This window comes from Gossypium raimondii, chromosome 4 (assembly GCF_025698545.1).
Source record: "Gossypium raimondii isolate GPD5lz chromosome 4, ASM2569854v1, whole genome shotgun sequence".
Classification (NCBI taxonomy): domain Eukaryota; kingdom Viridiplantae; phylum Streptophyta; class Magnoliopsida; order Malvales; family Malvaceae; genus Gossypium; species Gossypium raimondii.
This window is the reverse complement of record NC_068568.1, coordinates 47,319,947-47,333,603: the sequence shown is the minus strand read 5'-3', so window position 1 is coordinate 47,333,603 and position 13,657 is coordinate 47,319,947. Positions and strand designations below refer to the sequence as shown.

Genomic DNA, 13,657 nt, shown 5'->3' with positions numbered 1-13,657 from the left:
TTAAATATATTAGAAAAATTAAAAAAATCATAAAACCTCAAAAGTATTAAAAATTAGAAATTCTAAAGGTAATCTATTTTTGAAATTTATATAAAAATTAATTATAAGTATATGAAACTTCAAAAATTTAAAATTTTCATAAGATTTTTAAGAAAAATGGTTAGCTTGGAATTTTAGGTGTTTTAGAAAATCTTATAATTTAATGAATTTTTTAAGAATTTTAGGGTATTTTGAAGATTTCAAGGATTTTTTATGTTTTTATGAATTTTTTATATTTTCTAAGAGGTTTTGAGTTTTTTAGTAAAAATGCCATAAATTTATTAAAATTTTCATAAAGTTCTAAGATTTTTTAGAAAACTTAAAATTCCAAACAAACTTCTTTTTTTTTAATTTTATGAAAATTTTAAATATTTTGAAGATTTGCATACTTATGGTTTTAAAATGTTTTATAATTAAAAATTAATTATGAATTTTTTAATTTTCTAATTTATAAGATTCTTGTGGGTTTTCTATTTGAAAATTTCCCTTTAGAAATTAATTTTGTTGCACAATAAATTTTTTATTTAAATCGAGCAGTTGTGTTGTTTACAACAATAAATCCTAACCAAATTAGTACCTATGTTTGGATAGTTTAAAACGTTTCTCAACTTTTGATCAAAACGATCTTCTTCGTTAATCTCAAACGTTGAACTACTTAGAGTGTGCGCTCGAATTTTAAAAATTTATTGCACAAAGTGAAAACTTTATTAATATTTGTGGGATATTAATTTATCTCAAAGGCTAGAAACTGAAAGGACGAACTCTCTAAAAATATAGAATTTTTTTTTGGAAAGAAATCACACTAGATTTTAATAGGGAAATCCTTGCTTGAATGGTGTGTATTTGACATAGTTAATAGTCTCTATATATGGAGAAGAATATAAGAGTCAATTGAATAAGGGTTAAATAAATAATATTATTTTAATAGAAAAATTTAAATGTTCCCCTTAGGGAATATATAGGGCAATGAGAATCCCTCGTAGGAACTAGGTTGTCGCCCATTTCTATTCAGATAGGTCCTAGTCTTCTCTCCCATATTGGATATTAATTATATATGTTATCTGGTCTTTAAATCAATTCATATAATTGAATCAACTCAATAACTATTTTTCTATTCCCAAAAATATTATTTATTTTAAATAAATTTATTTAATTTCCTAATTAAATTATTTCATCAACCTAATTTTAATTCCATTAAAATCATCAACCTTAAACCTCTTTTGTATGTATATATTTGTAATGGCCCGTTTTTTCGGTTACGTTAGAAAATTTGGTTTCGAGGCTAAATAATCCAAGTTGAGCTACTTCGAAAATATCTAATTCAAGCAATTAGGATATGCATGTGAAAATTAAGGAATATAAGTAGTTAGCAATTAATTAACTACTTTACTTACTATAGTACAAGAACTAAGTTGTAAATGACCAAAACCGAGTGAAATTGAATTGAATATTTAACTAGGTTCTTAGTGTGAAATTAGGTAAAGGACCCAAATGCAAATAGACCATAGCTAAAACTTATTAGTGGCATGATTCAATCTTAACCCTTAATCAACTTCAACTTAGATATCATTAAATTATGACCATTAAATTTATTTTCTAATTAGTTAAATTAAGGTAAATGTATATAATTATAAGCATATTGGTGGGAAAGAGAGAAAAGATGTTCATCCCATCTTCTTCTTCACCATTGTCTAAGGAAAACCAAATAGAAGAAGAACTATTCCTCCATTACCATCCACCATTTCAAGGTATGAAGGTCCTTTTCCTTTAATTTTTTGTTGAATTTTTAATATTTTACATTAGATAGTCATGATCTATTCCTTAGAATATTGAATTATCAAAGCATGACTTAGATTTCCATAGTTGATGATATGAAAGATATAAAGAAAGAAGTTGTTAAGTTTAGTTCATATAAAATCATGTTGTTAATGAAATGTGTTGACTTGGAGTAGATTGAATTGAATTAGAACTTTATAACCATTATTGAATTCTAAGGGACCCATTTGCAGTAAAAGTGAACTTCTGGATTTCATTGTAAAAAAATGATAATGTGAGGTCCCTAGAAAAAATTCGAAGTAGGATTTCAATTTGGTTAGAAAAAATTGAAAGATGCGAAATTTTTTTATAATAGGGTCCAAAAGAGTATCAGGAGACTTTGCATTCCATGACATTTATCATTAGTATTGAATGGCCATTAAGGGACCATTTGTTTCTAAATTCATAATTTTAATTATGGATTTGTATGAATTTTTAGAGAAAGAATTGGAACATGTTGGAGTAAGCAAAGGAAAGGATAAAGTTATTGAATAAGCTTTGAAAGAGATTGACTCATTTTATGTTTTGAAAGGTAAGTTCTCATTGAACTTGCTATCTTTTCTTGTTTAGTTATGTGTACTTGTATGTGTCATCAAGTTTATAATGTTACTAGTTATAAAACATGTTTAATATTTATCGAACTTAATATTCTTGGCAAGGAGATACTAATGAATGGAAGTAAGTTGATGAAATGGTGATATGAATCTCATCTATTTGGTGAAATAGAAAATATATCTGTGCAAAGTGATGTCCTTGTTAAAAAGGGCCAAAACAAACGGCTAGTGATTTACTTATGAGTTACATTTATGAATCATTAAGTAAAACATGTAATTTTCAAAACTTGAATATGTTCACAAGTGGCATATGCCTATGTAAATTTGGTAAAAAGACTAGGACACAGTTGATATGCCAATAATGTTGTATGCACATTTCTTTTTCAGATTGATAATAAGGTGGACACTATGTTATGTCATTACGGGATCAAACATTTGTTGCGGATCATCGAGTACGCATTGTTTCTACGGAAACCTTACTGCGATGGAAGGATGCATTTGCATATGTATTTGCATTTGTTGATTACAAGCTTTGCACTTATGTGCTTTGTGTGGTGTAGTTCATGCTCATTAGATCTATCTTGGTGTGATGTAGTTTACCCGTGCGTCCGAGTCTGTTTTTACTTAGGTTGCATTGGGTGAAATGTCAATTTAAATATGTGAAAAATGAACTTTATATGATATGTTATGAATCCTTTTTAAATATAATTGGCATGGTATGGATGAGTAGCACATTAGAAGGAATTGAGAGTTATATAATCACATAACAAATGACATGGTCCCTTGATGCTTTTGGTTGTAGATATGACATTTGACACTTGAACCTATATATATATATATATATATATATATATATATACACACACACATATGCTTATCTATACTCACCTTGCTTTGTGATGTTATGCACTTTGTTTAGCTAGACTTGTGTTTATTTCTCTTGGCATTTACTATGCTCACCTAAGACCAAGTTAAGTATAGTAAATTATATTTTGAATTTACTAAGCATTGAATGCTTACCTACCGTTGTTTCCTTATGTGTAGATCCTCAGCTATCGAATTCTCAAAACTTGTTTGGTGCGAATACCACACTATCTGTATGAGAATAAGAGTATACGTATTTTTGTATCAAATATGGTGGCATGTACATAGAATGTCCTTTGTAAGTAATGCTCATAGAATGTCCTTTGTAAGTAATGCTCAAACTCATGTATAGAAATGTTAAGCTTGATTTGTTATGAGGCAACTAGAAATTGCTTAGTTCCTTGTCAAATATTGTTGATCAAGTCCTTTTGTTATTATAAGCCTTACGATCCTCTTGTGCATAGGTTTAATTGATATGGTTTGAAGTTGATATACGGTAACAAGGTAACAAGTTGAATAGATGGTAATTTGGCATTTGAAATAATCTCTACAAAGTTTTTGGGTTACATAGACCATTTGAGTTGGTATTTGGCAGTTTAAGAATAAATATGAAAAATTTTAAAGAGTTTGTCCTCATGATCGCGACACTTTCCTATTGGTGTCGTGACATTAAGCATCTGATTTCATAGTCGCAACATTCCTTCGTTGAATTCATGACCCTCAACCTACTGCCTTCAATGTCGCAACTTGTCCTTGCTGAAGTCACAACACTAAACTCTTTGCCATCAATGTCTCAATGTTCCCTTTTGAAGTTGCGACATGGAATTACTGTTTTTAGGGTCGCGACACAACTATATTGAAGTCACGATATAGAGCTATTGCATATAATGTCACAACACTTACCCTTTGATGTCGTAACAACACATTCATGTTTGATAGTTTATACATTTTTAGTCCCTCAATTGTTACCTAAGTACCATAAGAACTTTCATATGCCTACTTATGATCCGAATTTGAATAAACATTTTTAAAAGTATTAAAAGTCGATTAACTTGTATGAATTGTCTCATTGGATATTGAAATAAAATTGTAGTTGCTTTTGCAGTGAATATGACGTCTCATATCTTAGATCCGACGATTGAATTGAGAGTGGAATGTTACAATATTGTTTTAGTTATACGACATGTACTTAAATGTTGAATCTGGTGCTCTAAGTGTAGTATATTCGTTTGTAAATCTTGTAATTTTTTTCCGAATAGATTAGTTAATAAAATAATTCATAGATTACATTAATATTCTTTCTATAATATTCTCATGTGGTTTTTGCAAGTAAAGAAGAATAAAAGCAAATGTTAGCTCAATGATTATCTAATGTTTTAAACTAATACTAAACGGTATTACGTGGTCGGATCATAATACGAAAAGACAACTTATATTAGTAGGTGAACATAAACATGTCATTATTGTAATCAGAAATTAACAAATTGATTGAAAGACTAATATGCCATTTATCAAGTCCAATTGTAGAGATGTTTTGTCTTAAGCATTGGAGTGGATGACTCCCAGAAGATAGAGACATACATGTGACTGACTAGACTGGCAGTACATCAGACTAAACCTAAGTAGAATAGATCTTGAATCCGTTTATGGATTTATTCACTTGTGACATTTATAGTATGTCATACCTAAATCCTGAGTAGATGACAGACTATGTATGTGTAACTCGTATACTTTAATGTAAGTAAAAGTCTAAGTTCAAATAGATAAAGAATAGAAAGCTGGTGCATTGGTTATACAACTTCTTTAGTATGTAGTGTCATTCACAACAGTGGAATTCATAACCCGAGACATGGGTAAATGATATCCTTTCATTGGCATTACATGGTTGATCAAAAGTAAACGTAACCAAAAGTCATTCGTCTTTGTGATGAATGACTTGATTACTATTTTATAGTAATTGACTTTTCATTAAGAAATATGTAATGGTTACCATGATATAAAATATGATCATATTGGGAGAAGGAATATTATCTTAAAGAGATTAAAGATATTCTATGAGGGTAACACATTTATAATAATGAGGGTAACACATTTATAATAAAGCCATTGGACGAGCTCAATCATAATACTATAGTGAAATGACTTTATGAGTAAATGAGTTTATAATTAATAGGCGAAAAGCTAAAATTTAATTATAAATCATTTGAGTCTTAATCACATATTTCTAATCGACTAGCTCGTTGAAACCAAAATGTATTGCATGTTAAATAAAATGAACAAAAATGGATAAGTATGGTAAAGTTAGAGAAATGGAAAATATTTAGAAATGAATATGGTTTGTTCTAAATGGAAATGACCGAAAAAATGAATTTATGATTTTACGAATTATTATTTAATTAAGTGATTAAATAATTGAAGTTCAAAAATGAAAATAAATTTATTAATATGGTAAATCCATTAAATTTATAAATATATTTTCTTATAGATTCTTTTATGATAAAGGCATCATGATTTTAATGGAATTAGAATTGAGTTAATAAATTTAGTTAAGAAATTAATTAATTTAAATTAACTTAAAATTTTTATTTTGGTAAATAGAAAAATAAATATCGAGTTAAATTGAATTATAAAATACTAAGTTAAAAGTCTAAGAAGTACTTGTAATTAGACCTGATATGGGAGAGGTCCCAAAACCCCTCATATTTAATGCTAGGGACGATAAACCCTAGTTTGTTTAACTAGGGTTGCCGCCCCACCTAATCTTAGCTAGCTTAGAAGTTTGTTTTTCTATTAAAATATTTTTTTATAATTCAACAAAAGTTTCACCTTTTCTCATTATAAATAGATGGCACCAGTAGGGCTAAAGACACAACTTAAAAATATTATATTCTACTTGAAAATAGTGACATTTTATTCTCTAAGTATTAATTCTATTTTTTAGAATAACAATTCTACCAATTTCTATTGAAAGAGAATTTTGCTTTCCCACTAAATGTAAGGTAAACTATTTCTGGTTCTGTATTTGATTCGAATCATTCGAACTCATACTTGAAGCAGTTCATGGTATGAAAATAGCAGAGAAGGTTGTTCGGCTGAAAGCTAGAAATGACAAGGTGTAACAACCCATTTTCAGTGAAATCGAAACAGTGATTTTGGGACCACAAATCTGAAGTCAAAAAAGTTTTTACTTTATTATTATTTTATGGTCTATTGTATGATAGAAATACATTATAAAAATTTCATCAAGAAATTTTACCGTTTACATACCTAATTTGATGAAAAGGACTAAATTGCATTAAGTGCAAAAGTTTAGTTCTAATAGCTATTAGTATTAAATAGCTATAGAATTTGAAATTGGAGGTCATTATATAGTAATTAACCCATTAAAATGCTTAGTAGTTAAGCATGAATAGTCATAATTGGAAATTTCATGAAACATTAGGGTTAATTTTGGAAATTAAAGAATAAAGTTATACTAAATCACATAAAAAATCTATTATCATCATCATCCACCAAACATAAAAAAAAAACCCTAGCCATGGAAGCTTAAGATATTAGCAAGCTTATTTTCTCAATTAGGTATGTATCATTGTCTCGTTTTTGATGATTTCTATGTTTTTAAGATCGTAATAACTTAATCTAGCTAGCTCGGGAATTAATTTGTAAAATCGTTAAAGTATTAGGGTTTTTCCATTGATGAGTATGCTTGAATTATGAAGTTTTATGATAGAAAATGAAAGGTTGTTATTAGATAAACTTTTATGAAAGAGAATTTTGAAAAAATTATTAATCGGGATTAAATTAAAAGATGATAAATTTATGATAAAATTGTGAATTTTATGAAATATATGGGCTGCTATTAATATGTATAAAAATTGACTAGGCTTGAGTAAGGATTAAATTGTATGAAAGTTATTTTCCGAGCCTAGGGACTAAATTGTAATTAATTAAAAGTATAGGGGCAAATAGTAATTTTGTCAAAAATATGTGCTGAACTAAATTGAATATGAATTATATTGAATTGAGTTAAATCTATTCGTATAAATCCTGATGACCTAGTACGGAGTTAGATTGAGGCAAAGGAAAAATATCGGATTAGTCGCATTCGTAGCTACATACATTTGTTGAGGTAAGTTCATGTAATTAAATTGTACATTTATATGTGTTAAATTAATTTATTATTTTTTGAATTGTACAATTGCCATAAATAAATATGGATTGCATATCCAACAATTATCGAGTTTTGTTTGAACCTTATGAAATTCGTAGGATACAAATGACATGTCATTAAGGTTACCGATTTTGTTTGGGTCCCGCATGTGTTGCAGACACACCACCGCTCTTATGAGCTTCTCGATATTTAGCTCACATAAAATTCTCAATATTTAGCTCACATAAGCTTCCCGATATTTAGCTCACACGAGCTTCCAGATACTTAGCTCGCATGGGTTTCCCGTTATACAGCTCGCATGAGCTTCCCATTATTCAGCTCAGAAAAGCTTCCCGTTTACAGCTCGTATAAGCATACATGCACATGAATTAACGGATTACAGTTCAGTACACTTCGTGTGTACTACCCGTATATCCAACGATATTCTAAATGGTTTAACGGGCACAGTTCTGTTATGAAATTATATGAGTTCGATATGAACTATTACCAGTATATACATGAAATTCATGAAATGTGATTACTTGATGAATTCATCCATCTGTGTTGGATCCTTTATATGATTTACATGGCTAACATGTAGAGAATATGTGTTTAGGTTATTGGCTAAATTGGTTTAGATATGTTTGTATGCTTACCTTAAATGTGAATAAATGGTAAGTTAAATTCTGAATTATACGAACTTACTAAGCTTAAATGCTTACTCTGTGTTATTTTTCCTGTCTTATAGTAATTCGGAAACTCGTACAGGTTGGAAGCTGATCAGAGCTATTTCACACTATCCATTGGCTCTTTTGGTACTTTTAGCAAATTAATTCCAGTTATAATGACATGTATAGGTTAATTTGGCCAGTATTGACATATAAGGATTTTGTTGAGACTAGTAATCTGAATGGATTGTGTTTGATATATTTTGATGTGTATACATATGTGGCCTTATCATATTCAATGTGTATTTGGTATGGCTGAATGATGGAAATCTAATAGGTATATTGATAATTTGTTTTAAATAGTATAGTTGATACAATTATGCATATATGCATTTGAATATCAAATGTAAATTTAGATACTTGGTTGACATGTTATTAAGTTGCCATTTGAAGTGCCTAAGGGTATATTGGTTGTATGTTGTGATAATACATGTTTAAGATTTGACTTTGGCTTGATTTGAATGCCTTGTTATGGCTTGTTGACATGCAAATTGTTGTGTTTAGGTTGGTACCAAATTGGGTGAGAAATGTGGCTTAGAAATGGCATATTTTTGTCCACACGGGCAGAGACACGGGCGTGTGTCTCCTGTATCTTTAAAATTGTGCAAGTTAGTATGCTCAACACGGCCTAGCACACGAGCGTGACTTGGCCGTGTGACCCAAGTCAGAGAGTTACACAGGCACGGGTACGGGCTGGGACACTGCCGTGTGTCCCTATTTCGAATGACCCCATGACCTGAGACACGCCCGTGTCTCATGACCGTGTGAGTCACACGGCCTGGTCACATGGCCGTGTGACCCCTGCAACTTTGAAAATGTTCAATGTTTTTTGAAAAATTCTTTGGGTATCCAAACTAGTCCTGACTTGTTTTAACGTGTAGTTTGGGCCTCGAGGGCTCGTATAAAAGATAATATGTTTAATTTTGATTGGTTTCTGATATGAATGTTATATGATATGAAATGTTTGTTTATTTTATCTGTAAACTTCGGTAATGCTTCATAACCCTGTTCCGGCGATGAATTTGGGTTAAGGGTGTTACACAAGGATCCGTTTAGCCAAAATCACATGTACGATTTCAGTAAAGGGTTTATAACTATTAATATTACAAATCGCTTAGTTTTTAATTTTTTATTTTTTGTTGCACAAAATAACCGTTTTTGAACCGAGTTTTTTAAGAATTTGTATCAAAATCAGGTTGTGCTATGTTTATAGTATATAAATCGATATCGAAAATTTTCTCTCTTCTTCATGTGAATAATTTTGATAAGATGTGATATTATTGTAATTATCAACATGTTTAGGGATATGTATATTAATAAATGTATGCTATTACTTTATTATATATGATAAAGTATTTGTGCGAAAATTGTGTTTCCTAGAAAAATAAGTGTAATTATTATTAATTTTCAAGTATGTATAATTAGATCATGGACTATCATCTCCATGCAAGATTTATTTTATTATTTTAAAATAAATTATACGAGTTGAAAAGGGACATAAGGCCTATATAACCTATAATTTTTTGTGAAACCCAGAGAACTGAGATGTATCGAGACTGATCGAGGTGACGCAAACCCGACCTAGCCAAACTAGTGAAAGATTGATGATGGTCTGGAAATAGGAGGCTACCAGTGGTTCGACAGTGATGATCGGCAATGGCTGACGATGGCGACTTAGCGGTGGCCGACGATGATAGTGGTCGGCAATGGCGATGGCGATGGCGGTTTGACAATGATGGCGACAGCGTGACAACTACGACGAAAAAACATCGACGTAAATCAGTACCATAGTGTAAGTTCATGGTGACAAAATAAAAGACCCAAAATAAGCTTTAGGGTGAATTTTACAATTGTATTATTTTTCTAGGATGGAATCATGAAAGCTTTGGCTAGTCAAGGTTATTTAAATTTTATCCTTTTATATGTGATAGCATGATGATATTTATTTGACTGCGAATGTATGTTCATGCATATGTATTATAAGCGTGCCATATAGTTTAGGGAAAGAATGTCAGATGTACTTGTCATGCATATATTGATCATTCATGATTAAAACTATATATTAAAAATCTTGCATGTTTTTAAAAGATTGTGTGAGAGAAGGTCCTTAAACAAGACCTACGACTTTCATCAAAGGTCTCTTATGATGATATGACAATTTAATTACTCATTTGTGATACATGATGTGATAAGTGTTAAGTTGATGATTATACATTTAAGATCTTCTAGTACGTATGAATGCCTAAGAAATTAGGTTCATGTACTAATTGTAGGAATTATCATTGTAATCGCTTACAAATGTTTTTAAGATTTAATATAATATGCATACATCATAATGCATATCGTAAAGTTGTAAAATGTTTTCAAATATTTGTCTAATACAAAAATATTAATGAATGAATGTTTTATTTTTAATTCAAAAATGACACTTACTCCCTTATTAAATATACTCATTAAGAACAAACTGAACAAAAATATCTATAAGAAATGGAACAAGAATCTCATGATTGTCCTAAGCTGTAATAAACTAAAAATAATCTTTGATAATAAATGTCCTTCGGCTACTCAAGCTGGGGCTAGAAAACACTGGGAGGAGTTTAATGAGATAGCTTGTTGCTATATACTGACAAGCGTGACCAACACACTTTATAAGGAACTGGAGAGTTGTAAGACTATCAAAGTTATTTTAGACAAACTAGAAGACATATTTGAAAGTCAAGTTGCCTTCACTAGACAGTCTGCTATTGTTAGTTTGATGAATGCCCAGCAAAAGCTCGATACTCCGTTTAAAAACCATATGATCACTCTTATGGAATTTTTTGCCGAAACCGTGAATAATAAGGCCAATTTGAACCAAAACATGCAAATTGAGATGGTGTTCAAAAGTTTTTCTAAGAATTTTGTAGGCTTTTAGGTTGCACATAACCTTAGGAACAAGAATATGATGCTTTAACAATTCAAGAAGAAATTACAATCCTATGAGTTGATGTTGAATCGCGATCTTCCTCTAAAGAGAAGGGAAAGCATGCTAACAGAAACAATGCTAAGTTTTCTAGGCCACCTCAAGTGGAAATGAAAAAAACCAAGAAGCCTAAAGACTTAGCTAAGTGTTTATTTTGCAGTAAGAAAAGGCACATCAAAGCAAACAATAAAGAGTGAAAGGATTAGATGACCACTAAAGGCAAATGTATGAAACTGTTTATGACAAAAACTTATTTAGTGAAAGATTCAATAGACCATTAGGTCATTAATTTTGGAACCACTAATAATGTGTGTTTTTCTCTATAGGGGTTTGAGAAAACGAAAGATTTTAAAGATAAAAGTCTATTCCTATGAACCAAACATGGGACAAGTGTGACAACTGAAGCAGTGGGAGATGTACATATTTATTTTGGTAATTTTAAGAAGATTATTTCAAAAGACGTTTTTTATGTACCAAGTTTTAAAAGAAACTTAATTTCTATTGCATGTTTATTTAAAGACGGCTTAACCATGACTTTTAATAATATTATTGCAATATTTAAAAATCGTAAACTTATCTATAATGGATGGATGTCAAAAATCTCCATTTTATCAAATCAAATATCTACACATTGCTTGACATTGAAATTTTGAATAAAAACTTAAAACTTCTTATTTTAATGAGGTCTACCTTTGACGTTTGAGACTTATATTAATTAAGAAAGAATCACTAGACTTGTGAAAGATAACACTTTAAGTTTGCTTAAGAAAATTGATCTTCCACAATATGAATATTGTTGTAAAGGTAAGATGAATAAGCGCTCTTTTAATTCAAAAAATAATAATTAACGTCTTCAATGCCAAGATACTAATTGACATCTAACACTAAGACCTTAAAAGCATAAGAATGCACCATAATCAAGTTCCTTGAGACATTAGTAACCCATTTCTATGTAACAGAAGAATCAACTTTTTTTTACCCTAAAAATATATCAACATTTTTTGGAACAATAAGATAAGCCTTTGACCGATCACTATATTGTGGCCAAATTATCAATAGAGCTTGGATTATTTGATACAAATGATTACCTTAAATTGTCTGTTTTTATTTTTCTTGTTTATCTCCTAATATTTTACAAGCTCATACAAAAATGATGATGCAAAATACAAAGCTATAGAAAGGAGTAAAGTTGCAAGGAAATGCAGGTAACCTCATAACTGCTAATTTTATTTCTGAAGTAGACTTCAGATACTCTAACATCTGTGAAGCATGTTATTTCATATATAAATTTCCTCAATGTCATTTATTAACAAATATTGGGATTTTGAACTAAACATTTCGGTGATAGAAATATCTAACACCACCGAAATTTAGCTTGATTTATTTCCTAAAATCTCCACAAAGCAACTTGAAACTAGGAAAACCGATTCAGAGGTAGCTGGTAACTCAATTAATAAACAAAATAGTTCGGTTATACATTTCAGCAAACACATGGCACACCCTCACAAAGTTCAACAATGCAGAATTTAAAAGAGAAAAAAAAAACCCACGAATCCAGTCCCAATTCAGAACTTATATCGCAAAATCAATTCAAAACAGAAGAAATAGAAATGAAAATGAAAATCAAACCTATCATTTAACTTCTCTAACAATTCCCTCATTAGACTCTGGTGAGGTGTCAAGTATGACTGAATCAGGAGTAACACCTTCTTGTTGCTGTTGTTGAGCGCTCATTACTTTCTCCATGTCTCTCAGTCTAGTCCTCATTACATTTGTAACCAAAACTGCAAGACAAAAGGGGTTACATTCGTGCAAAGTTTACAAATATTTGAAGAGATAAAGATAGTAATTTTAAGAGAAAGAGAGAGAGAAATAACTGGCAGCGGTGCCGATGGTCCAGACCCAGAGGATCTTTAAACCAGGGCTTGTTTTCTCTCTCGCCATTTTTCACTCTGTTTCTGATTTCTCAAATGCTTGAGTTCACCGCCTCCCCAAAAGAAAACAATGTCAAACCACGCTTAATTTGATCGGATTGCAAAATGGTTAATTGACTAATAATTTCTTTGTAAGGGGAAATTGTTCAAATATTGTCATACTATCAAATTTAATCTTAATTTTAATTCTAACAACCCTAAAAAATTTTGTTCAATATTTAAAAAAATCAAATAAAAGATACATAAAAATCTATTATAGAAATTCTAAAAACCCAACTCTCCTTTTAAGAAAAAAACCAGATTATTTTCTCACTATCGATTCGACTTAATAAAATTAAAAAAATTGAATTTAAAATCATTCGAATTAAATTAATCGAGTTAACTCGATTTTATTTTCAATTTTGGGTTCAAATGAATTAAATTTTCAAATTAGAATAGCTTAAATAATTTGAATAAATTAAATATTAAACTCTTTTACTTCTCTTTCCCAACCCCTCAAACTCTTTTTATTTCTCCCTAAAATTTTACTTCTCCAAAACCTTAATTTTTTTTTCCTTTCATTCTCATTCAAAACTTTTATTTCCTCTCAAATATTTTACCTCCCCAAACCT

At 30.0% G+C, this 13,657-nt stretch overlaps 1 protein-coding gene across 1 annotated transcript; it reads right to left on the bottom strand.

Moving 5' to 3' along the window:
* Positions 1–12,539: 12,539 nt before the first annotated feature.
* On the bottom strand, positions 12,540–13,301 carry LOC105780902 (uncharacterized). The gene is made up of 2 exons (XM_012605436.2): positions 12,990–13,301; positions 12,540–12,896 (listed from the first exon to the last, which is right to left on the bottom strand). Exons 1-2 carry the CDS (start codon positions 13,054–13,056, stop codon positions 12,745–12,747), a joined length of 219 nt encoding a protein of 72 aa, XP_012460890.1. The 5' UTR covers positions 13,057–13,301; the 3' UTR covers positions 12,540–12,744.
* Positions 13,302–13,657: the final 356 nt, after the last annotated feature.